The 27093-nt window shown below is 41.0% G+C and overlaps 1 protein-coding gene across 16 annotated transcripts in view; it reads right to left on the bottom strand.

Annotated features, from left to right (window-relative positions):
* Ralgapa2 (Ral GTPase activating protein catalytic subunit alpha 2) overlaps positions 1-27093 on the bottom strand; it is a 364983-nt gene that overhangs the window by 149440 nt on the left and 188450 nt on the right. For all 16 annotated transcript variants that reach the window (XR_015442045.1, XR_015442048.1, XR_015442046.1 and 13 more), the window contains 4 exons: positions 26380-26451; positions 16528-16651; positions 14431-14586; positions 8590-8748 (listed from right to left, as the gene is read on the bottom strand). Coding sequence is in view for 8 of the 16 variants with exons in the window: in XM_087189021.1 (XP_087045147.1) it covers positions 8590-8748; positions 14431-14586; positions 16528-16651; positions 26380-26451 (511 nt within the window). In the remaining 8 variants the exon portion in view is untranslated. The remainder of the gene's footprint in view (positions 1-8589; positions 8749-14430; positions 14587-16527; positions 16652-26379; positions 26452-27093) is intronic.

Raw genomic sequence — 27093 nt, 5'->3', positions numbered from 1 at the left:
TCAGGTGATTCTAAATTCATATGGAAAAGACATAATTCGCTAAGATGACTTACATTACCTGCCTTCAAGGCACACTATCAAAAGAGGCACCAGAATAGACAAACACATAGATGGAAAAGAGAGGCGCATGCACGTGTTAAGTGATCTGTGACAAAGGCAGCGTGTGGATTCAACGGGAAGAGGGAACTCTCGCTTGGTAAAGACCCTGGAGCACTTGCAGAGCCCTGGAAAGAGGGCGCCTTGCCTTCTGCCTCGGTACACACCAACCCAACAGAGACAAGAACCTGAAATAGTACAGCTAAAACCATACAGCTTCTGCAAGACATGAGAACACCTGCATAGCCTTAGGATGGTAAGGGATTCTGAGAACGGACTTACTGCCTTTTGCAAGGCCTTGAGTCAGGCAAAGGCCCAGGCTCTGCAATGTCCTAGGAGGTTCTGCAGCATCTCCCTGCTCCTCTGGTCACAGTGGTGCCTTTCTTTCTTTAGATTCTCAAAACCCAGGCCCTCCTCAGGGATTCCACCCTGTCTGCCCTCCCTGGTTCCCCTGCTCCCCTGGGCCTCAGTTTAACTGTCACCTCCTAGGGGAGCCTCTCTGTGCACCTGAACCACTATGTGATGCTTGGTCCAATGCTGGTTCTATCTCATACAAATACAGTCACCATGGCTTTCTCTTGATTAGCTTTAGCTTGACACAGCTTTTCTATCCCTTTATTTTTAATATGCATTTTTTTGTCCTATACCTCTTCTCTACCTTTTTTGATTTTAACTAAGCATTTTTATGTGATCCCATTTTTCTCTTCTCTTAGGAATATCAATTATAATTCTTATTTTTATACTGTTGTTAGGCTGCCCTGAGTTTGTTTGAAAATACATATTTAGGGCTGGGGATTTAGCTCAGTGGTACCACACCTGCCTCCCAAGTGCAAGGTCCTGATTTTGATCCCCAGTACCACACACACACACACAAAAGAAAGAAAACATGTATTTATAACTAACTCAAGTCTACCTTCAAATAATACTATACTACTTCACAGTACCCAAAGCACCATTCCCAATTCCTTGGTCTCATCCTTATAACATCACTGTCATTCATTACTTACCCAGAAGCTCTAATCATGAAATAAGAATTACGAGTACTTATTATCTGTGAGACCAATTAAGAATAAGAAATATGAAAGATTTCATTGTGCCGTCATTTATCCCTTCTCTAGACCTTCCTTTCCTTATGCAGCTGCATGTTTCTGCCTTGTTATGATAAGCTTAACATTTATTGCATGTAGGCCTACTGGCCACCAATTCCTTCAATTTTTGTTTGCATGGGAAAGTCTTCTTCACTTTTGAAGGATAATTTCACTGGATACAGAATTCTAGGTTGGAAGTTTTTCTTTTACCTTATTAAGCATGCTATTTTCTTCTTTTTGTATAGTTTCTGAAGAGAAGGCCGCATAATTCTAGTTGTTTTGCTCTTCTGGCTTCTTTCAAGGTTTTCTTATGTTTGGTTCTCTGCAGTTGCAGATGATACTCCTAGATGTAGACATTTTGGTATTTATCCTGGTTTTTGCTCTTGGTTTATTGTGGATCTGTGATTTGGTGTTGCCACAAATGTTGAATAACTTCTAGCCATTATAATGCCTTTTTAATTCTTTCATAGAGTTTCCATCTCTGCTTCCATTAGCCATCTCTTCTTGAGTGTTACTCACATTTTTCATTACTGCCTTTAGCATATTAATCATGGTTACTTTAAATTCCTGGTCCAATAACTTTAAAACCTCTGCAATGTCTGAGTCTAGTTCTGATATTTGGGTTGTTTCTTAAAACTGTGTTTTTAACCTTTTAAATATGCCTTGTTTTTGCTTTTGTTGTTGAAAGCTAGACATGATGCCCTGGGTAAAAGCAACTACAGCACTTGGGTCTTTAGTATTAGAGTTTGTTTATTGGGTCAGGAGATAGGCTGCATTCATCGTTTCCTATAGCTATAATGGTGGAGTCAGAGCCTAAAATTTCCTTGGATGTCCTTGTCTTGTTTTCCCTATTATCTCTATGTTTCCCTACAGATTTTTTAGTAAGATCTGAGATGTGCAATTCTTTCAGCTGTATTCCATATTATTAAACAGAAGTCCTGTTGATGAAGGGTTAAGGTGTGGAGGAGGGGGCACTCCACAGTCCTATGATCAGGTCTCAGTCTTTCAATCAGCCTGTGTCCCCTGGCTGTAACCTTCACACATGTTTCTCAGTTTTGGCTTTTTGTCCTCCCTGTGTCCCCAACTTAGGTAAGACAGGAAGGCTGGGAGAACTAGAGTGGAGCCCATGTTGGATGGGCTCTGTTAAAATAGTCCTTCTTGAGGGCAAACTTTGGTTAGGAAGAACAGAACACTTTGGGTATATTTCAAAACAGTTATTTCTCTCCTCCTTTTGCCAAGCATGAGACGTTCTCCAGTCTTCTCCTAGAGGGAACTCACAGAACAGTAAGGGTCTACCTGACCTCCTCACCTGCCCCATCTGCTACCCGACCCTTCGGGTTCCTGCCCTGGCATTGGTTCCCAGAAGCTTCTGCCCTGGGATGCTGTTCAAGAACTATGATTCTCTGCATCTGCCTCTCCAGTGTGGGGACAGGGGCTAGCCTGGGACTTCAATTCTCATATGGATCCAGGAAGAGCTGCTGATTCTGTGTGTTGTTTTCTTGTGGATGGAAATGATGCATTCAGGCTGCACCAGAAGCTGGAAGACCCCATCTGAGCTGAAACTGTCTCTTCCCTACCCATTCTTCCACTCTCCTGTATTTTCTTTCTTTTTTTTTGGAACATAATGGGTGGCCCTGGATTTTGGTTTCCACAGTCTTCTGTCTGGTAGGCCTGAAGGGTCTCAGGTAAAACAGAGATTCTGAAAACTGCAAAGATCAGGTAAGGACATTTTGTTCTCAGAGCCCAGAGTGCTCAGAGGAATCAAGGAGACCTGAGGAAACTCAGACAGGTCACAGAGGGACAAGACTGTTGGATCTCTTATGGACGGCTAGTGAGGCATTCCAGTGGGGCAGTCGGGAAGAGGAAGTCAAGGAGTTACTGATGGCCTAAAATCCTCCGGACAACAATGACATCAACAAATAAAGCAGGAAAGAAGGACCCTTTCAACTTTCTATCTTCAGTGGCACACTTTAAGAAGTTTATTTGAAATATACTCTTTAATAAATATGTGAATTTCCTTCTAGAATACTAGAAGTGGTTCTAGTACTAGAATACTAGAATTCTACAAGCAGTTCCATATTTAGCAGGGTGGAGTTGAGATAAAAGTGCTCAAGAAGAAAACAAAGCAGCAGAAAAACCCCAACCTTAACCGAGAAGGAAGCACATTTCAGGGATGGCCCAGCAAGTCCACCTGTGAGGATGAGCTTGCCATTCGGGATGCTGGGCCTTGCTGCTGTGCACCACTGCCAAGTTCCCCTGTCCCAGCCTCGCTGGGCATCAGACCGCATATGCACAGGGACTGGGGGGCTACATGGAGCCCACAGGGCCTGCCTCAGAACCTTGCCACCTGCCCCACAGCCAGGACTGCTACCGCCATTTGGTGCACATTGACACAAACTGACTCTGGTGGGCCAAAGGAGAGAAGAGAAACCAAGTGACAAGAAGATGTGTATATCAAAGACCAATGAAGATACAGGAAAATAATGTTAACTTTCCAGGAAAGTCAACTAAGGCAGAATTCTCAAAAGCCAAACTATTGTAAAAGGTAAAAACAGAAGCTAGGAGTTTATTGCTAACTGTTAGGCTATAGATTGTCTTCCGTTTGCAGTGAGGCTCACTGTATAAAAAATGTTCTTTATTATTCTTTGGCAACTACTTGTGAAAGACTCAAGTTTTTTTAAAAAAAACTGGACAAAACGAATAATACAAATTCCTTGTATCCAGGGAATGCCTCTAATTAGAAGTGGCAATGAATTGGAGAAGAAATTTGATTTTAGTATCACATCTGCAAACAACAGATGCCTTTTCATGTAGTTCTCAATGACATTCCTTGACTAAAAATAATGCTAATAATGGTAATATAATAAATCACCAAACAGACCACACCTCAGCAATCCATTTAACTTCATCTTAATAAATTCTGGTTGTTTTGTATTTTCAGGGATTTTTTCTAAATAAATGATTCTTTTATATTCAGAAGTTAATTCACTTTCCTGAGCATTTCCAGAGTATTTTAAAGTATAGGATTCAATCTCAAAAAAGGTTATTTGGTTGGGATTGGCATAAACGTTTAAGAAAACTGCAAAGGAAGAAATTCACACAGCCAAAATGCAAAGTCATACACACTCCCTCTGTCACAAGGCCGCTCTAGTAAGCTAGACAGAGCCCCTTTCCACCCAGTTACAATGCTGGCTCTTCCTGGCCTCCTTGGTGACAATGCTCTGGGACTTCTGGAACATCAGCTTCTGCCAGCATTCCTGGGGGCCTGTTCCAGACAAAGATTCTGGGCTAGATGTCATCCTGAAAGGGAAGCGCCCTCACGTGTACACACACACACACACACACACACACACACACACACACACACACACACACACACACACACACAGAATGTTACTGGAGTTACAGAGGCCCAGATACCACCTCAACAGAACCCTGGTGACAGTCAGGGCACCTGAGATGAGAGGGCCCAAGGGCGGCACTTACATTTCAAAAGGACACTGAGAGACCTTGGTCCCCAGGCCAGGGATAAGGAGACCCCTGCCTGAGACTCTTTGTTTGCACAACTGTGAACAAGGCTGCGAGGTCCCCTCTCCTGTTCTCTGACCTTCTCCTTTTTACACTTCTCATTGATTTCTCTCCTACACTCACATCAACCAGGGCCAAGGAAGTGGAGCTTGGAGAACATTAACATGATCTCCATCTATAAAAGTGACTAAGGGATCCTTCACCAAAACCTCCCCTTGTCTCAACTGCTGCCCATCAAGGCTGCTTCAGAACATCTTCCCTCGGTCACAAATGTACCTGAAGATAAGTATGTCCCAGATTTGAAATGAACCTTCACAGATTTATAAAGGCAAATGCTATAAATGCAGTCACTCTTCAGATGTTGAAAGACCAGGAGAGCAACACGATGGCCCCTGTCTCGTGGAGGTTCTGCGAGTCATGCTCCTGAGGAACACGGGGCATTCTCTCCACCCCCAGGAGTCACTCACATACTGTCCTATGTGCATGTCTTGCCGGGATGGCTGATTTGGGGATAAAAGTATGTAAAAATGTAAGCCTGACCATAATACATTTCTTTTCTATGACTAATTGACTAGTGTGTTGCTGTTTATGGAGATAGGCTTAACAATGCAATGATGAAATACTTAACAATGACTGTACACTGAATTTTTTCAATTTAATAATAAAAAAAAGTTCAGTACAACACTCCAGAGGTGAGCAGGGCCCTCAGCTGCAAGGGTTTTGTGTGCAGCACACTTGCACTCCAACACACCATGTCACAAATGCTATGTGTTATTAGGAGGAGGCAGATTCTGCCAGGCACATAATTTGTATATTTAAGGGAGGTGTATGGAATGAAAAAGTGAAATATGTTAAATTTCAAAGGACTTGGAAGCAATGCTGCCTGTGAGCTTGTATTACAAATAGCCCTACATTATTACATACGCTATTAATGAGGCCGAGTGAATGCAAGTACAATTTGAATATGCATGGCTCTATCCAATGAGCGGGACTTTTGTGCACTGATGAGGTTTTCTTTTTCCTCCTCAAAAAGGATTAAAATTATTCTTAGAGAAGTATGGCTGCCCAGAGATCAGTAAAATAAATGGCTTTAGACCAGTCATACTATAGTGATGAAATATACAGGTGCTAAAAGAATGTCTTTGACTCCACCTACAATTTCTGAAACTTATGCAGACCCTGTCCTCCTAAAAGGAATATTCCTCAACTTCAAGCAGCTGCATCATTATAATCTCTAGTCAAAAATAATGATTTTGGTGGGAACCTCTAAAAGTAGGCAAGGTTAAATCAAACTTTTGAGTACAAAGCCTTCACTTCCATAGCAAGGAACTCTAGTTAAAAGACCAGGGAATGGGTAAATTATTGCACCAAATGGCTGAGAATTAATCTCTGCTGACTAGCTGTAATCTAACGAGGCGTCTGTGTCCCAGGGAGCCCAGGGAGCCCGCAGCATGTCCCTGGCGGTATGCGCAGTGTGTTGAGTCTGCGTGGCACCCTTTGTCCTCGCTCACAGGCGGCCTTTCCCCTCATTGTCCGTAATATCCTCGTGCATCTGGGACGCGTGGAATGCATTCATACTAACAGACTTACCATTGTTTTCTCTCAGAAGCTTTGTTGAGCAAAGACTGCATCATGGTTACTGATAATTATATTGCTTAATTAATCAAGACAAAAAAAATTTGCAAATCATTGCCTGGTTGCCAAGCAGGGAGATAAAAAATGACAACAATACAAGCTGAAGCAATATAACAAAAGTAACAGCTATCTGATCAGAAATTCTTATATAATGAAGCTATTAATGCTAAATCGGTTAATGTTAACATTGCTCCAGGTGTCTCTACTTAGATGCAAACAAAAAGGCTAACATTATGGATATAAAAGGCCAAATGTTGCCATGGATTCTGTAACCTGATAGAGAGGACAGCCTTTTCATTTGATTAGGGAATGCAATTTAAATACCAGGGACTGAAGCCAAACAAACAGACTTTCCCTCAGAAAGCCTCTTGCATTCACCCTGGGGTCAGTGGTTGGTGAACAAAAGGTCAGCCCCACTTGCCCTGGAAATGTCTGGATTAATTTTATTACATTGTAATGGTCCCTGCTTTAAATGTAGGGATAACCCTAAATTTCCAGTGCCCATTATTCTCTTCTTCCCTTTAGGCTTTTTGAATTAAAATATTAAGAAAGCAATTTGCTCAATTCATCTTGTCAGAATTTATGACCACATTTGGAAAACTTACACGTTTTGTCAGAAAATTTAAAAGGTTAATGATTGCTTTTTTGCATCTTACACTGCTTTTTAAAAAATCATCTTGGACACTTTACAGTGAATTGAAACATCTTTCTTGATTTTCAATTACTTCAAAAATAAAGGTGACATTCCTAGGACTTTAAATGACATTTTAGAGGGCTGTTTCAAAAATGATCTGATAAAGCCAGTTGACCCACACTAAATGTCTAATTTTAAAAGCTAAAGGATACTAAATTTATTGGATCTCTAATATTATGGGATTCAGTTTAATTCTAAAATTAAAACCAGTGGTCCTCATGGACAAATATGAATGTGAGTACTAACCATCTTCCTATAGTACAAGACTGAAAACTCCACATACACAGAGGTCTAAGAAGAGACCATACCAACATTTACTATGAATCTTGGCCTCATCCCTCTATGGACTGAGAAGAGGGCTCCCTTTACATCAGCCCTCACACCAGCCAGAGCAGGATGCTCCCAGACTCAGGGGTTAACCTACACTTCCCCAGTTTGAGAATTACTATATGTGATAAACATAGACTTGATTATTGATTTTATTTCTATGTTAGTAATTATAACAAAAATACTAAGGTGGTGATAAAATAATAAGAATAATATCTAACACTGAAGCAGCCTTTACTTTGGACCTGGCACTGGTCGAAGCACTTTTTACTTATTAGCTCACTTAATCCTCACAACTTTAATACTTTAGATTAGGTTATAAATACCAATTTAAGCAATAAATCTCAGTGAGTGACCTATTTTAAATCTTGGAGAGCCTTCACAATGATATTTTTCATCTCCTTCAAGAGAAAAAGTTGGAATGAAAATGAAGGTTATATTTAATATCAAGCCAAAAATGGAGTCATTTTTTCTTGAGTAGCTTAATATGATAAATATTTAATGTTAAAACTTAAAAAACCTTCCTAATAATTCCAAAACAAAAATAACTCACCATAGAAAGCACTGTTAAAATACCACTGAAGGCATGACAGAGATTGAAACTGCAGCCAATTTAGAACAGGGGACAGAGACCAGATTGTTCCAGCCACCCCCATGATCAACAGCAATTGACAGACTGCACTGATTCTGGGGCAAGGTGGTTAGACTGTTAAACCTGTCATGGGGTCTCTGCCCACAGCCAGTCCCTTTGAGAACATGCCCTCAGTGCTGACCCCATTAGCACACATCAGGGCTCAGCAGCAAAGTCCATCCATCACACAAGGCTGGATTCTACACCCACAGTGTCCCCTCAAATGCTAGGTGTGATAATAGGGTTCCTTCAACTCTTATTATGAACCAGTGTGCCCCAAATCTAATATTAGAATATTTAAAAAATAACAAATTTTTAAAAACTTAAAATATTTTGAAGCATACATTTCTTTGGTATAATTTCATAGAGGCCAAGTAATGAAATATGAAAGTTTGAGCTCATGATCAAAGATTCTTTGAAGATCCCAATTTCTACTGAATTCTTATATAGCACATATAATGTAGATATACGTAAGACAGTCACCAGTTGGAGATGAGTCCCTTTTAGCAAAATCAGACAACTGCTTTTCAGCGACAGTAACTCTTATGGCAAATGCTGTGAGTCAGGACAATGAAGCAGGAGAGATGTACCTCAGGTTTCTTGGTTATGGTGATAAAGAACATGTGGTTCTTCATTGGGTAAATGATGATGGAAACGTCGCCAAAGGCCGTTGGGATGATGCCCCTGCGGTAGTCCCTGGAGTGTTCAGACCAGACGATGTGGACCTCATCATTCCCCAAGTGACGGAGCTGTAACAGCAAATTGGTGCTTTATTAATCAAGGGGTAAAAGCAGTTTGTGAGGGGTTGAGGTTTCCCAGTGGAACTACAAAATGCTAAGGAGAAAAAAAGGCCAACAAGCAAAAACAAAAAACCTCCACTACCAAAAAAAGGTTCCATCACTGATGTCTTCTACTGACCTTAAAAAGTACCATTCCACACAAAGCTCACTGTCTATGAAGCACATCTGGTACTAAGACCGGGCATCCTGGTATCAAGGGCACATTATGGCTGGATGGGGCCTAGACCTTGCCAAACTTTTTTTAATGGAGTTTTACTTCTGCATCAGAGTCATAGGCTTTATATTGCTGAGCAGGTTGCTAAACAATTATTGACATAAGTGTTTTATTCCATATTACATTAATACTTTAAAGCTTCTAATTCAATGGCTATTAAGAAAATAAGGATATAAATATAAGAGAACATAAGCCATTACAACACAACTGTTAACAAATGTATAAGAAACTAGTATTGTGGCAAACCTTTAAGAAAAAGCATATATCAACTGCCTTTGTTTAGGAAACAGATATTACTTACATGTGATGGGACCCTAGAAGTGAGCTTTTTTAAAGAGTGCCTCACTGTGTGCCAAGTTGTCGTCACATACTGTTGGCTGAATCTACCCACTATCTCTGATGACAACAACGACTAAACCATGATGGCACCACATCAACATTTTCTTATCACACAAGGAGAAAGCAGGGCTCAGGGAGGGAAAACTCTGCCTGCCCAGGATAGAGAATGGGGCTGGGCACCTGGGCAAGGGCCACCTGTGCTGTCCCTCAGCTAGCTAAGCTTGCACTAAAAGCTATCTACTGTCATAGCTCAAGCAGTTTAGCAGGCTTGCTTTATCATTTTATACACAAAATGGGTTGCAAAGTCTGAGAACAAATCTCTCTGAGTGGTCAGCGCAGGAAGGCCTCTGGGGAAAGATGCTTTACGAGTTCTTCGGGGCCAGCTCCACCAGATGCAAGATGCCCTTGATACAGCTCCATTGCAAGCTGGAGGAAGTGCATACACATGGGAGGAGCCCAGGAACATGACTAGAAGAAACTAGATGCTAAAGATTTAAAGCCTGGCCCAAACTGAAGCCATGATGCTGTGCAGGGCACTGGTGAATACCACTGATCCCTGCAGGGACCTGTGGCTTCTGTCTATTGCACGGAGTGGGCAGAACTGAGTGTCTATCATTGTAAACAAACATTTCCTGCTCTTTTGCTTATCTAGTAGATGAACACTAGAAGCAACCAAGTTACAAGCACCTTCATACAATGAAGATGCTGTGTTAAAGCTAATGTTTTAGTTTTGTCTTAAAAGATAAAAAGGATACTCTCCAATACTATGCAGTTAAAGCACGATGGCATACATATTATTTTCTTTATAGACTACTTGACCACAAAGAAGAAATCCAAGATGACCCCAATACGGCCTCTTTTCCATGCATAAGGTTACAAAGAAAGCTGTTTGCTGCAATGCCTGGGTATTCTTCCCTCTCATACTTCTAGGAATGATGGTGCAAGTCAATTATCTAAAAAGTGCCTTGCACCTGGACCTTTGTACCTATACTGAGTGTGCACGATTTAATTGTGTCTGAACATGGGCTCTGGGACAACTGCAACTGTGGGGGCTGAGCACAAGTCACGATGATTCAGAACAATTTAATGGAGTTGACCACTTTCAAATGCAAAATTATCCAGGACATCTTTTTTTCTTCTCCCTCACTATCCTTACACAAATATAAAGGTTAAGGGGGTACTAGGCAAAAAATCTAGCCACAAACAATTAAAAAATACAACCCTGAGTCCTCAAAGTAGGGCTGAACACCTTTCTCTATGCCTTCTTTTTCTAGTACTAGAGGTGAAACCCAGGGCCTTGTGCATGTTAGGCAAGCCCTCTGCCTCTGAGCTACACCTCAATCCTATTCCCATCTTAGATATTACAGCATTTCTTTCCATCCATCTTTCCTTCCTCCCTTCCCCCCTTCCTTCCCTCTCTCAATCTTTCTCCTTTTCAATAAAAATGTAAAGACCTCACAGAACACTCCTGGCAAGTTTGTTTTTCAGAGTGCAAACACATAGCACTGCCAACAACACATGACAGGCAGGTTTCCAAAGGCAATGAGGACCTCTAACTGAAATTTTGGGAGGAATTTCAAACAGTAGAAGGTAACATGAACACTTGGGCCTACAACCCTCATCCTAGAAAGACAGCCTACCTCAGGGAGTTCTGGGCTGCCTGGTGTAGTACTGGAACACACATCCAAAGGGGAACAACCTACCTAACCAAACACCTCTCAAACGTGCTACTACCACTTGATTCCAGCACCTAACACTACAATAACTCCCTTTGATCTAGAGCTATATGGTGCAATGTGTGAGCTCTGATGTGAAACAGTAATTGCTGAATTTCAGTTACTCTCCCCTTTCTACATTGGTTACTCAATTATACTATCCAAGTAAGTCTCTCCTAATTTTATTTGCAACTGGGATCTCAGAACTGTATCATGGGAGAGCAGTATCACACTAAAAGGCCCTTCCTCCCAGTGAGGTGGTTCTGTAATTAAGGAGGAGCTATTTTTGTGTGTTAATAACACAATATTCATCATCTCAGAGCTGCTTTCAATGTCATGAGCCTCAGACTTTCTGGACGTGTTACAGTGTAATTAGCTAAATCACAAAACTAAGAGCTAAGGCCACAGGATCAATTGGCTGGTAAATATGGAGCAAAGAGCAAAAATACTCTTTCTCCTGCCTATGACAAGAACACAAGTAGGTAAAAAAAATCCAATAAACCAGGATGAGCTGTGCACCTTCGAGGACAGCACAGCACACCCTGGCAACCAGAGTGGCACTTGGGCTAAGGGTTTCGACACAGAGGCATTACTTTGTGTTTTGGAACTTTTGAATTAGAATCCCACTGTAGGGCAGGCTGATGTGTGCGTGGGCAGCAGACAGGAACAGACCCATGCCAGCTTCCACTCCCTCTTCTATGTGGGTTCTGGGAGGTCCGGTGCTCACCGGGGCTCCAGACATATGCCCCAGGCCCTGTCACTTCTTGTCCTGACAGAGTTCTAAGTCCCTCTGCCTGGGCCACTCTGCCTGCTGCTGCCAGGCTGTACGCCACCGGTGACGCTGTCATGGTCCATACCTAATGGGCTGACCTCCTTTCCCGACTAATTGCATTACATCGCCAGCTGGCTCCAGAAGGAGTCGTCTGTTTGATTGAAGAATTCCTGCTCCTCAGTGGGCCCGGCTGCTACTTTTACTAAGTAACAGTCAGGCTTGACATCCCCATTGTTCAGCTGACAGTGTGCCCATCCTAAAATCTAAGTTTTATTTGTAAATTAACCAAGAAACTTCCTGCCAGAACAGCGCTGCCTGGAGACTGATAATGTGGGCCTTTCATCCCCTTTCACTCGCACTGTATCACTGCCAATTTGTTTTTTATTTGGCTGGCCAGCCTGAGGCTATAAAAGCCTTGTAAGACATAAGTGCAATTATAGTCCTGGAGTCAAATGAATTGGACAAATCCAATAGCACAGCTCTGTCCCCACTCTGCAAACCCCTACAGCAGTTAGATTAGCTGTGAAAAATCTAATCTAGCTGGAGCTAACAAATTTCTGCAGTGAAGGACCAAGAGTTCACTGTGGGGTTGCAACCAGATTGTAGAACTGAAAAAGTCCCCCCATGACAGGGGCAGAAGGGAGCGTGAATCACTTTAGAATCTTGCAGCTCATTTTTAAGCTGTTAGGGACAATTTAGTTAGAATAAGATGAGGAACTGTGGGCTGCTGTTACTGTGACTGATTTTTAGTCTAGCTGTGAGACATCCTGATAAAGAGAGTTTATTGCTAATGATGCTAAATCTTAGCGCTGCAAAAGGTATCAGCTGAATTTAGATTATTACAGTAGGGAATCTTTCAACCAGACCAAGACTTGGAACATTATTTATAGCATGACAGTTTGGCTTTTCTCAAGAAAACAAAAAACCAATCTGCTTCTGTTAAGAAATATTTAAAAAAATTTGATATGTCAATCTACCTTTTAATAAAGCAGTTCTGTCTTAAGAAAAATCATAGAATAGGGTGACATATTTGCAGAAGAACAACAATTCACAAGGTTCCTCAAATTAAAAACAAACATGTGACCCAGGGCTTAGGGCAGTGATGGAGAACCTTTTAAGGACTCAATGTCAAACTGCAACCCAAAACCCACTTATTTATTGCAAAGTTTCAACACTGTGACTAAACCTGAACCCTGAGGTTTTAGTTTAGAAAAAAACAACTCTTTATTAATATCTTCTGTCTTAAAAGAAAAACATAATAACATGCATGCCATAGGTTCGACTCCACAGGATTAGGGTCTCTGGAGGCTGCACAGACTGAGCCCCAAGCAAGGGAGCCCCTGGAGGGCAAAGTTCCCTCCCTCTGAGCCCCAGACACCAGTTTATGGCAGTCCCCAGCCATGGCCCCCATCCAGGGATGTCACTGCAGTGTACAGTGCTCGGGTGAAAGGATGGGGAGTGTCTCAGTGCAAACTGTGCTTTGTACACCCGAGACAGCTGACCACTATGCACGCTGTCTGTGACTGGGCTGTGACCCAGGTTCTGATGTTCCACATGCATGGTTCCCCACCACTGACATAGACCTGATGTCTGTGGCTGCAGTGGAGAAAAGTAAAGCCACAGAGAAGAGAAATGAAGGAGGTACAGTGCAGCCCATGAGCTGACACCAATCATCTGGCTATGGCCCAGGGTAGAAAGAACCAACTAGAGCAATGGGAAATGACCAGGGTTGAGGTCAGGGAGAGCTTCCCAGGCACTGTGCTAGGCAGTCTTGCAGGCATCATCTCATTGACTTCACTCAGAAACTGTTTTTAATCTTAGTCAATAGGTTAGAAACTGAGGCACAAGCTGGTACAGTGACTGGACACACATTTGCACTTGAGTCCACAGAGCCCGAGGCCTGGCTCTGCTCAAGTCATCACACTGCCTGGTGGCCTTCCTTAGCCCAAGGGCTGTCCTCGCTCCTTGTGGCTCTAGGCTCCAACACCTGCCAACCAGAAGTGTGCTTGGCACAGTTGCTCTGGGCCTCAGCTATGGCTCCTTACTGGACAAGTTCCTCTTCTGGGAAGTTGTTCCTCATGCCTAAAGCAGGGTCACCTGAGGTGTGAGCATCCTACAGGCCACAAGGAACAGGGCTATGTTCCTTGGGAATACTGCCCCCAGGGGAAGGCTGAGGGAGAGCGGAAGGTGCGCAACAAAAGTGGGGTGGCATCATCTGCACTTGTCATGTGGCTTCTGCTGTCAACTTGCCCTACAGGCCAGAGCTGGGGTGGGCATAGAGGCAGCCTTCTCAGAGCCCCCAGTACTTCTGGCACAAAGGTCATTCCATGTGACCTTTGCCAATCTGTGAGTTAACAACGTTACTTTCTGTCAGGGGATACTAATGTGAGGGAAGACCCCAAAGGAGCAACATGAAAGGCCCTTTGTTTCACAATCCTCCATCTCAGTCCTTAAGCTTATGCCAAGCTGGTTAGTAAAAGCCATAGGGTCACTGAGTCCTGAAGACAGTGGCTGGGTCTTCGTGTACTCTGAGGATGGCCATGTCTACACCAGGACAGCGAGGATGGCCCCCAGGGAGGGAGGCCCCATACCTTTTTGGTGAGGGAATCGTCTGAGTCCGATGGCATCCGAGTGGAAACATGAAAAATCACTTCCACAGTGGAGGTAGCGTAGTAAGGGGCAGTCTGCCCAGTGCTGCCATTGCGCTGCAGGCCGCCCATGAAGCCGCAGTGGGTAGAGAGATCCACCTGGGGAGGCCACACAGAGAGGAAAGTGGTCAGACATGAGCTGTTCCTCCTCACCAAGTAGGAGTGAGGATTTAGCAAAGTGAGCTATTTTCATTTCCATAGCTTTCCTTCTGGTCACATATATAGTAAGGTCAGACATGATTAAAATGTTAAAGACATGAACATTAAAAATGAAATTGCTCTGTAATGCTATCACCTTAAAATCACTACAAAATTTTAAGGGCTGGAGGGTGCAGCTCAGTGGTATAGCATTTTCCTAGTGTGCACAAGGCCCTGGGTTTGATCCCCAGCTCTTTACAAAGAAAGCAACCTCCTTCCCCAATTTTGCTGTATATTTATCTAACTTCCCCCTTCGAGTGTGTGCGTGTGTAGTAGTCTCCATCTATTTTCAGGGTATATGTCCCAACCCCCCTAGGGCATGCCTGAAATCACAAATAGTACCAAGCCACCAAATCCTATATGCATATACCATTTTTTCCTGTGTATACATGATAAAGTTTCATTTCTAAATTAGCACAGCAAGAGATCAACAACTAATAACAGGGCAATGTTAACAGTTCACTGTAATAAAAGCTGTATGAAGGTGCTCTCTCTCTCGGAGTACCTTTGAGGAAGCACTCCAAGGCTGGGTAAAGGAAGCACTCCTGCTCTATACCCAAGGTCAATGTCCAGGCAAACATGCACAGACACACCCACGGCTCCCCACTGGTGGGTCTGTGGGGAATCTGCTCTCCTAAGCCAGAAGGAACTTTGGGAAGAGTGGTTTTCTGAGTTGCTGGGTCAGGAGTACAGATGTCACATAATTTAGTAGTCAATGCTCAAGTGCCTTTCAAAAGGTTGTTCCAGTTTACACTACTACCAAAAATCTATGAGTCAGAACCAATTTAGGGTTACAGTGTGAATGCTCACTTCTTAGTGCCTCAACTTAAATTTTTTAACTCATCATGAAGGATTATTCTTTCAGTAAAGTACCTATTCTAACACAAAAGAAAGAAATAGAAAAGTCTATTCGGTGCCAAGCATACTCCAAATTAATGTTCTAGTCTTTTCTTAAGACTTTAGTTGAGAATGTATGCTTGAATAATGCATTAAATAAGTAAATATATTCTATGACAAATAAGAAGCACTCTTATTAGCAAGAAGAACAATGATTTATTGGAAGGACAATGGGTCTTGAACTAAAACACACCATATGTTTTAGGAAGTGCATGGTCTTAACTTTGATGTTGTCTTACTCTGTCCCCATCTTTCCAGCAGGCCACTTACTAAGGCTGAACCCTGAGAGGCAAGCTGTGCTTATGCACCCTGGAGTTTCTCTTTAGCTCAGATAACTGAAAAGCCAAAACAAAAGAAAATGTTTAAAAAGTAAGAAAATAATTTTAGGTATTTTGATTTCCATTTTAATTGCTCTAAATTATTTTCAGATGCTGGGGATATATTTTCTTTAGATTTATGTTCCTAAGAGACAAATATACATCTGTTTGTGTGTTTAAGTCAGGGTATCAATCAAGAAAATGCTAAATTTTCAATATCAGTCATCCTAGGGATCTATGTTAGGATAGGTTGATAGGTAATCATCATGGCTATTATACTCTAGTTTCATTTCAGCTTTTGACTTTATCCAACACTTTCTTCACCTTTTCTCCTACCAAGCCACTGTTCTTCTCCGATCTCTATACTATGGCCAAAGCCACGGCTTTTCTGCCCACATTTTTCCTCTTTTACTGTGTATAGCTCTGATACAATGCAAATGACAAAATATCACAGGGAAAGTCGAGGAGAAGAGTTCACATACAAGGTACTGAAAAGCAGCCAATAGAAGATGTTAAGTTCAAAGGATTCTTCAGTTCCTACTCTCTGTATGTAAAACCACAGGTAAGAATAGTTCATACACAACTTTAAACAGTGGTGATCAATAAAACTCCTACTGGATGAAATTACCTCCCATCCAAGACCAGCAACGAAGTCTTCATAAGCTTGGCTTCCTCTTTCATTGGAGAGGATCGAACACTTGTCTTCTTGACCTTCAGCAATGTAAAACACTGCAATTTTGTGTGTCTCCCGGCTATAAATTTTTAAATTTAAATGTTAGAATTCTCACATATATTTATTTTGTTGCTGCCACCAGTATGATTACTCTCCTGGAGAGCTTATATTCATTGAGAATGACCTAGGGGTCACTCACTGTCCTAAGACACGTTGACACACAACCTCACTCTTGCAACTGCTCTAAGGAGATGAACACTATTATCACCTCGCCTTACAGATGTGGTTGAAAGGAGGCACAGATGTTGAACAAAAAGTGAACAAAACAAGCAGGAGACTGGGAACTCAAACAACGCACTCTGGTTCCTGAGATAACAAACTCAAACACAAGATGCACTCAACAGCAGCAGGTAGCATTTGGCAAGTTCTCTCCTTTTTGGGAAAAAGAATAATATCTTTAAAGGATTTCAAATAAGATACTGATTGTGAGCAGACTGATGTGACTACCCATATTTCACTGTCTACACTGAGAAAAGCCTACTGGGTAGCTCTGTAATTGCAACTGCACACTACACCAAATCTTTATGAGAAAGAGAAACTTCTTTCAAACAGACACACACAGATGTTCTATCTGTGGAAGGGTATGCAGACCCTATGCTCTAACTTTCTGATGGTACTGGCAGGGTGGACTGATGTCCGAGAAAACTTCTTTTAGCCATATTAACCCTTCATCTACTTGGTCCATGATGGATTTGGGACAGTTTACTGTCAAATCAAGATGATCTAAACTTTGCACAAAGGAATACTATCTTTTTATTTTTTGCACGTCTAGCATAGGACTGGTGCATAGCAGAAGCTCAGCCAAAATGTGTTCAATCAACCAGTATCTGGTGGTCTAATTGGATGTCTTAATAACCAGCTTCTACAAGTTACACTGTGGGGGAAAGTGCCTAAATAACCATCAAGCAATTTGGTGATAGTTTAGAGATGAAAACACTTTTTATTCCAATAGCACTTTATTTAAGAATCACTCATACCATGCCCCATCATCATCCATGAGTTCTACTGTAGTCTGTGATTTTTAAATATTAAATTACCACTTTCAGAATAGTTCTACTCTTCTCTTTTGCACTACATTCTGAAAAATCTCATAGAAAAACTATCAAGTGCTTAACAATACAGAAATGTTTTTGTTGTCTAATACAGTATCTCCACATTGTAATCTGATTAGACTTCCACATGGGTAGAACTGGCTCCATATTTTAACAAAATTTTCTAATTTTTCCTTCTGTATGGGTTATTTTTCTACCCAATACACACAACTAATTGAAGTTCAACTAAAAAGTAATATACAAATAACTGGAGGAGAGGTCTTTTATTCTATTGATTTAGGTAGCTATTCACTTACCCCATAGTTTTCATATAATAAACATACTTGGAACAATAATTTTAAAATATAGAAAACAAAGAAGGGAATAAAAAGAAAAAAAAACACTTGCAGCTGGACATGGTGGTGCACACCTGTGATCCCAGCACTCAGGAGCTGAGGTCAGACAATTGCCATGAGTTCTAGGCCAGCCTGGACTACATAGTATGTTCAAGGCCAGTTGAACTACCCAGAGAAATCCAGTCTCAAAAAACCAAAGGGAAAAAAACCTATTAATCTAGGATGTATTTTTGCCTATAAATATGAAATATGAGAAATTACTATATTCTGTTACACAAATAATTTTACGTCTAAAATATTTGTGAGCACTTTTAAAAACTCTTGGTAAGATACACAAGGTAAAATTCACTATTTTAGCTTATTTTTGATGCAAATACTTTCGTATGGTGTGCTTCTATAATAGTTATTTTTGGTTTTGTGGTGATGGATCCATTATTTTGATAAATCATATCCCAAATCATTAGCTAGTTGTTCCCCTTTTAAAAGACATTTTCATATTATTTTTCCTTAAAGATAACCCTTAATCTTTAAATCTTTTGACAAGACTTTTATGTCCTTAAAATAAATTCAGAGAGGACTGCTTGGTCCCTGGACTTTCTAAGGCTTTGATACCCACTGTGCTGTGCCCGGCAGGCAGGATGTGCTGAGCCCTGCCCAGGTGTCTCCCTTAATGGAGACAGGTGCTGCAAGGAGGGAAGGTTTTGTGATGATGGATCCTACTGTGCATGTGAGTGTATGTATGATACTGTAGTAGAGACCTTATGCTCCCAGACAGAGAGACAGACAGACAGACAACTTGTCCTCACAGAGTAGGGAGCCCTGAAATTGCCACGTCACTAAGGGGCTCCTCAAATCTGTCCATCCCATCCCAGGAGGTATGATAATTGGGGGGCTCAGAGGATGACAACAGCTATTCTGACCTTTGTCCTAGAAGGTTGTCTTAACAAAAGAAGAAAAAAGTATAGCTATTCAATTTCTTTCTGCAGCTTTCTCTACATATTGAAAAGTCCTCAGCATTTAACTTTTCTCTGTTCTATAGACATTATATATGTAAAAACAGCCTCAGGTTGAACAGAGATGTTTCTGTTTATTTTCCTTAAAGTTGAAGCTTTTCCTGTCATAGCTGCTTATGGTCATCAAGCCCTCATTAACTCAACCTAGAGGCACAGCACTGAGCCCCAATGATGCTATGAAGGAAAGGTGACCTTTCCTTGTTGTGTTCAAAAATTTCACATCCCTGTTAGCACCACAGAGTGGCTGCTTGGAAGCAGACACCATGTGTGGCCCTATTAGAGCCAGTCTTTGAAATGGTAATTGCAACATCAACAGTGCTTCATGGTGCATGTGCAGTGCATGGAGAGACAGGTAATTCAGGAACACGGACATGAAACCAACAATTTCCCTTCCTCATTAGGATGTGCTTCTCTCTTGTAATAGGAATGGACCAGAATAGCTCAGTTTTCTTGTGCTGTCACAGGAAAGAGTCAAACACAGAAGCCATGATTTTCACACTACTCCTCCTGCCCTCCGTGGTGGCAAGAAGGTACCCATATTTAAAGGTTCCTCCTGTGATCTGTATGTCCGTCCATCTCACTGTTGCTTTTGCATATTTGCTAACTTCAGAAGAGTCTGCAGTTGCATGACAGTCTCTGACTTGCATAAAGACATGTCAAGAAGGAGTTATGCTTTCACAGGAGTGATATACATTGACACTGGAAATAAAAATGTCCTAACTGAAGGCTGAGGAACAAGAAGTATTCTGCTTACTATCTGACTAATCTGTAGGAGAGTCCAGCTTTCTCATGGCTGAAGAGTCCCAGTCTTAGACCCCCACCAAGAGCCTTGAAAATACCCTTTAGCATAAAATAAATAGATACAAAAGTAGATTTCAAGAAGACACTAAATCCAGGAGTTTGGGTTTTAAGTGAAGGTTAATCAAGGGACATAAGATTGCCAATCAGCAACCTAGAGCTATATTTTACTGCAACAACACCCCAGGGAGCTAATTCAATTGCACCTCATGCAACTAAAGTGCATTACCATTCAACAAATTAGCCACAATTATGATACCAATGTATTCACTTAACACTGAGAAGTAGGGAATAATTCAGCATATGCTAGAAGAGCTGAGTTTGGGACTCACATGACTGCTAGCTGAACACTGAAGGACAAGAGGGAGAAGGAAGTAAATCCCTGAGTTCTTCACAAGAAATCCCTCATGGAATTCCCAAAGAACTCAGTTTCTGTTCCATTTGTCTGCAGAAAAAGAAGCACCTGAGGCAGGAGCCTGAATCTGAGGAAGGGTACTGTGAGGAAGAACAGCTTCAGGTTCTTCATCTCTCGAGACTCAGATCTTTCTCTGTAAGTCTCATTTGGTAAATCAGGAAATAAGACACATGGGATGGTCACGGAGCTGTGGGCTTTGGGGCTCAAGACAGTTCCTTTCCCCAGGGTCAGCTGGAGCGAATCATTTCAGCTTTGTGTATTTCTTTCTTTTTTTTTTTTTTGGTACTGGGGATTGAACGTAGGACCTTGTGCTTGACAGGCAGGCACGATGCCACTGAGCTAAATCCTTGGCCCTTAACTTTGTGTATTTCTTGATACTAAATTACTTGCCACTCTCCAGACAGCAGTATGACCACCTAGAAGCAAAGGCCCTCACCTGGCTTCTCCAGAGCAAATGAGGCCCCCAACTGTCATGCAGGGACATGTCCATACTCAGAAAGCACACAGGGCCAGCAAGGGGCTCAGTGTGCATGTGGTTGTAGGAAGCTATGGTTTCCTGAGGGACAGGGAGAAAGGAGACACATGGAAGGGGAGAAGAGTAATTAAGAGAAATGGGGAAAAATAATGAACAAACCTATATACATCCCTGACTCCCAGAAGACAGCTCAAGTAAAGTGTCTTCATTCTACGTGTTTCTGAAGGACCAAAGGACATAGAGCTATGAGAAAGCTTGGGGATAGAGCCTTTGAGCCTTCTGAAGGTCAGCAAGCTCTCTATCCCTGAATGGGACAGCTAACCCTGAGGTATTTAAAAGAAAAGTGTAACTGGAATATACGAGATACATTTATATTCAGTTCAAGAATTCAAACCAACAAGGAAGAATCACAGTGGTTAATCTGATACACTAACCATAGTGGCATGAAGCAAGAATTTGCCTGAAGAGGACGCTTGCGGGCCGCCATACCCCCAGCACACAGGAGGTAAGCCACTCCCAGCGCAGAAGGAGAGGCTTCCGGGCCGCCGTACCACCCCCACCAGCACACAGGAGGTGAGCTGCTTGGGCGCCTGCAGCAACCCCTTCCCCTGTCAAAATGAAAAGACATGTAAACAAGTCTCAAAACCAGACTTCCAGATCACCTACAGCAATCCCAAAGGCAAAGGAGATGGAACACTCTGATACTCAACCACCTGGACTCCCTGGACTGGCAACAAAAGAGGATCTGGAAAAAATGAAATCAGAAATAATTTCTCACATAACAGCAGAGATTGTGCTCATAGTGCAAGACATGATTAATAAATCTAGAGAGGAGCTCAGGAACATGATGGAATCCCAACATAGGAAACAAATGGAATCCATAAAACAGATGCAAACAGATTCCCAGGAGATTAAAAACTCCACTGAAAGTCTACGCAGCAGAATGAGCAAATGTGAGGACAGAATTTCAGATATAGAAGATAAGACTGCAATTGGTGACCAGGAAAAGAAAAATTGCTTTAAAATTTTAAGGGACCACAAGAAATCAATCCAGGAGCTGCTAGACGATGCAAACAAGAATAACATAAGACTGACTGGAGTCAACGAAGAAACAGGGGAGAGTGCAGATGACATAAAAAAACTCTTCACAGAACTGATGGCAGAAAACTTCCCAAGCAGGGGAAAACAACTTGACATACACATAATTGAGGCATATAGGACTCCAACTAGGCTTGATCAAAAAAAAAAATCTACACATAGGCATATACTTGTTAAGATTCCAGAAACCCAACAGAAGAACAAAATTGTACAAGCAGTTAGAGAAAAGAAACAAAACACATACAAAGGAAAGCCCATCAGAATCACAGCAGACTTTTCAACGCAAACCCTCAAGGCAAGAAGAGCTTGGAGTGATGTATTTCAAGCCCTCAAAGAAAACAGCCTTCCAACCTAGACTGATGTACCCTGCAAAATTATCTTTCAAAATTGATGGAGAAATAAGATACTTTCATGACAAAGAGTACCTTAAGAACTTCATGAATACCAAACCAGCACTCCAAAAAATTTAGACAATACCCTAGGAAAAGACAATGAGGATCATAACACCAGGAAGCACAGCAGAATGAATCCGTTGGATGCGACAAGAAATTAAACACAAAAAGGGAGAATCCAACAAAAAGAAAAAGTCATGACTATTATAAGTCAATATGTATGAGTTATAACCATCAATGTTAATTCATCAATCAAAAGAAATAGACTGGCAGAGTGGGTCAAGAAGGAAGATCCAACAGTATGCTGCATAAAAGAAACACATTTAATTCAAAAAGAAACTCATAGTCTGAAAGTTAAAGGATGAAAAACAATACTCCATGAGACAGGAACCTGAAAAAAAAAGCAGGAGTACCTATCCTCTTTGCAGATCAAGTGGACTTCAAACGAAAATCTGAAACACTCTGGTCCCAAGAATTCCAGATAAGGGATACTCAACTTGTATGTACAAACCTATTGTAAACATGTATTTTCATTCCTCTCAAGTAAAAACTCAAGAACAGGACTGTTGGTTCTTAACAGTAACATAAGAAATTTCTATATTGGTTTCCAAAAGGGTTTTATCATTTTACATTAACATTAGCAGTATTAGGAAGTTCTAACTGGTTCACACCTAAGCTGACATTTGTTCTTTTAAAACTTTCAACTTCATCTCCCTAATGAGTATATAATTCAATCTTGTTATTGTACTGATTAGTATTTTTCTGATTCTAGTGTTGTTGCACACCTTTCCTTGTGCTGTACTGGCTATTTATCATCTCCTTGTGTCTACTTTTTTTTTTCTTGGTACCGGGGATCGAACTCCGGACCTTGCGCTTGTGAGGCAGGGGCCGGAACGACTGAGCTAAATCCCTGGCCCATTGTGTCTACTTTTTAATTGGGTTGTCTATTAATGAGCTGTAAGAGTTCTTTATATATTCCGGTCATAGGTTATATGTATTATAAATATGGTCTGTTTAAGGATTACTTTTCATTTTCTTAACGATTTCATTTAAACTTCTAAATTTTGATGGAATCTCATTTATCAATTTTTTATACATCATGTTTTTTATATCATAGGAAATTCTTGCCTTCCCTAAATTGATAAACATTTTCCCTTATAATTTCTTCTTAAAGTTTTTAGTCTTTCAAATTTAGGTTCATAGATCCTTTCAAGTTACTTTCACGTATGGAAATAAAGGGTTGAGGTTAATTTTTTATATATGGATACCAGGTGTTCTAGTGCCATTTGCTGAAAACACTGTCTTTTCCTCTGCTCTTGAACTGAGTTTATGTTCTATAAAATGTTAATGTTAAATAATCTTTCAAAACTCAGTGGACCATATATGTATGGTTCTATTTCTAGATTCTCTGTTTTATTCCAGTGATCTATATTTCTTTCCTTACACCAACACTGCCTTGATTACTGTTGCTTTAGAGGAAGTCCTAAAATTAGGTACTGACTGTCTTACAACACTGTTTTTATTTCCTTTTCTTTTTTACTTTTCTAGGTCCTTTGTACTCCTACATAACTTTTAAATTTCAATATCCAATTCTTCATTTATAGCAAGTATACACAGACCTGAATTTTTACATGTCCTTGTGTTTTCTAATCCTGCTAAATTCAAATATAAGTTTTAGGGGCTCCTAGAGATTTCTTAGTATTTTCTCTGTAGATGATCATTTCATCTACACATAAAGATTTTACTTCTACCTTGCCAATCCTATGCTGTTTGTTTATTTTTATTGCCAGACTATTTGGGTTTGGGCCTATGTTTCAAAGTTTAATGGACAGATGAAGAGTGGGCATATCTGCCCTTGTTCCTCACCTTAGGGAGAAAGCATTCTATCTTCTCCATTCATATAAGGCATTTCTGCTGGAAGTATGGAGTACATGTCTTTGATCTGTTGAGAAGGTTCTGTTCAACTTCTAGTCTCCTGATAGCTTTTACCATGAACAGCTGTAGAATTTGGTCCAATACTTTTTCTCCAACTACAGACAGGATCATATGGCTTTTTCCTTTCCTCTGTTAAAATGGTAACTTTTGGCAGTGCATCTTCCGATGCTGAACCAACACTGACATCCCTACAATAAAACCACTTTTTACATACTGCCAGATCTGACTTCTAATAGTTTGTTTTATTAAACAAATTTCTATCTATGTTCATACTTTTCTCTTCTATTATCTTTATCCAGTTTTAGGATTAGCACAATGTTGAGTTCCTAAAATGAGGGGAGAAGTGTTCCTTTGTTTTTCTGCTTTAAATGTTTGATATAATTTATCAGTTAAAATGTGTATGAGCCTGTTGTTGTCATTCATATAGGTAGGTTTTCAAGCTAGGAATATACTTTCTTTAATAGGTGCTATTCAAATTTTATATTTCCTCCAGAGTTAGTTTTATTAATTTGTCTTCCAAGGTACTTAGAAGTTATCAAATTTATTTCAAAAAAGATTTTTGTTACTATGCTTTCCACATCCTTTTAAATTCTGTAAAATCTGTAGTAATGTCTCTTAGACCTTGATATTGTAATTTTAAAAATGTATAACTGATATTGTGTATTAGGAAGAAAAGGTCTAAAGGAGTAGGGGAAGTGGGAGGGGTAGGGGAAAGGAAAGAAGCAAAAAGAAAAAGTATGAGAAAAGGAAAAAAATGGAAACAAAGTCTTTGCAAATATGGAAGGGTGGAGGGGGTGAAGGGAGGGCAGGGGAAGGGGAAAAAATGAGAACAAAGATACACATGTAATGGTACAAGATACCAATGATGAATGCAACTGTATTTTATACCTAAAATATACCAATAAACTTAATGGGGAAAAAGAAAGAATTTGCGTGATAGTGAAATTCAGGAATCTGTCACTGAGTTTTGATCAGAATGCTAAAATAAACCCAAACCACAATAAAGGCACTTGCTTAGCAAGTCATAACTCATTCCTTAAGTGCTAGGCAGGAGAAGCTGGTGCCTTGAAATGGAAGCTGGACAGTGGATGAAGGCATGGTTAGGTGAATGAAGTCAAGAGTTCCAGTAATATCCCTAAATGCCAACTTAGAACCTGTCAGGCCAAAGCTGGGGTCTATTATTTCCCTATCTCCTTGATTCCATACTACCCTTTAAAAACATAAAGCTCAAACACATCTTAAAATTAAAGAGTTAAGAAAGGAGTAAGAGCCAGGTATGATGTGCACACCTATAGTCCCAGTACTGGAGAGGCTGAGGCAAGATGATTACTGTGAACTGGAGGCCAGCCTAGGCTGCATAGTGAGTTCAAGGCCAGCCTGAACTACATAGTGAGACCCTGTCTTAAAAAACAAAATAAAACACAACGACAACAAAGGAGTAAAAAAAAAAAAATGTAGTGAATAAAATATAGTGGGAAGAGTATTTTACATAGGCCTGAGCAAAACAGCCTGAACTTTTTCTTTTTTGAGGGACAAGAATATTTGGATATTCCTAAGGGCAATGAAAAGGGAACAAAGCTGTTTTTTAAAAAGTGTTTTTTAAAACGTAAAGATTATGGAAGCAGTTTTCTCTTTTTAAGACTTCTGAGCACCTGTTATGTATTGAGTCTATCCTTTTTCTTCATTTGGTTGGTTCTGGTAACACACATTTTCTCAAATCATGAACTTGTCGGTGTTGTGAGAGCATCTTTAGAAATGCTCCTGTGCTGTATAGGAAAGGGTGGACCTGATACTCTTGACAGTTCTGGAGCATGAGGGTGATTAGTGGAGGGCTATTAACCACCCACACACTGCTTTCAGCCTCTGCAGTGTTCTAAGCAGGACTACAGAACACCAGCACATGGTGGCCAGCCTGGACTGTAGAGGTGATCTCATGAGGCTTCAAGTAATGCCACCACGGTTTCATGTGAAAGAGTGTGCTGCAGAGAATGAAGGAGGATCAGTGCCCACTGGCTGCTACCTAGAAAGGTGTTCAGTCCCAAGCCGAGGTTCTTGGGAGCCCCCACTTCTTAGGGTACCAAGCATGTACTATCCCTTCAAGGTAAATGCAACCAGATTCTAGGTCTGGAACCACCCTTGGTGTTTTGCAGGCGTGCTCATCCCTACAGCTGTATCTGGCCTCTGTGTGCACAGGAAGACAGCAGACAAAAGCAGTTTGATGTATTTTCACATACCACTGACGGGAGTCCAGATTTTTTAGCTCTCTCAATAATTTTGAATTTTTCTTCAACAGATGAAAATTCTTCCTAGAAAGAAAAATGGATGAAAGAAAAGGGTCACATGATCATGGATCAATTCTGTTACTCTCCAAAACAACCCATCATCCATCCACCTACTACTTCATTCATTGAAGGCATGACAGAAACCTTCAGAAGGAGCTCCATTCTCCTACAACCTGCAAAGAATCAAGACTCCACCACAGCCCACTGCTACCCAGTGCCCTGGATGACTCTGTGGCCAATGAGTGTGTGCCTGTATGCACATGTTTGTGCCTCTGTTAGCTCTGCTGCAAGTCTCTGTTCCCTCTGCTCCACTATTGAGTCTTCTTACACCTGGTCTTCTTTCCTGCCTTGGCCTTCCCATTGGATGGAGCTGTTCCCCTTGAAATCCTGCACCCTGGTCTCTTACCACACGTGGATTATGCCCAAACTCCCTCATGAGACCTCAGGTTAGACTGTGGCTAATTCACTCTGCAGTCCATTTGCATCTTGCATGAAAATCAAAATAATAATGGACAGAGAAGTAAGTAAAACACACACCCAGAAAATGCTTGATATTCTTTAAAGTATCCAATAGGTATTAGAATTCAATCTGTGCAAAAGGACAGCACAATTAGCTTCATTTCTAGTTTTAATTTAGCAGATGGAAATAACTTGTAAATACTGACA

The sequence above is a fragment of the Heterocephalus glaber genome, unplaced genomic scaffold (assembly GCF_053883595.1).
Source record: "Heterocephalus glaber isolate CG9 unplaced genomic scaffold, H.glaber_assembly_v1.0 deba00001532, whole genome shotgun sequence".
Classification (NCBI taxonomy): Eukaryota; Metazoa; Chordata; class Mammalia; order Rodentia; family Bathyergidae; genus Heterocephalus; species Heterocephalus glaber.
The sequence above is the reverse complement of the archived record's forward strand: the minus strand, read 5'-3'. Positions and strand labels throughout refer to the sequence as shown.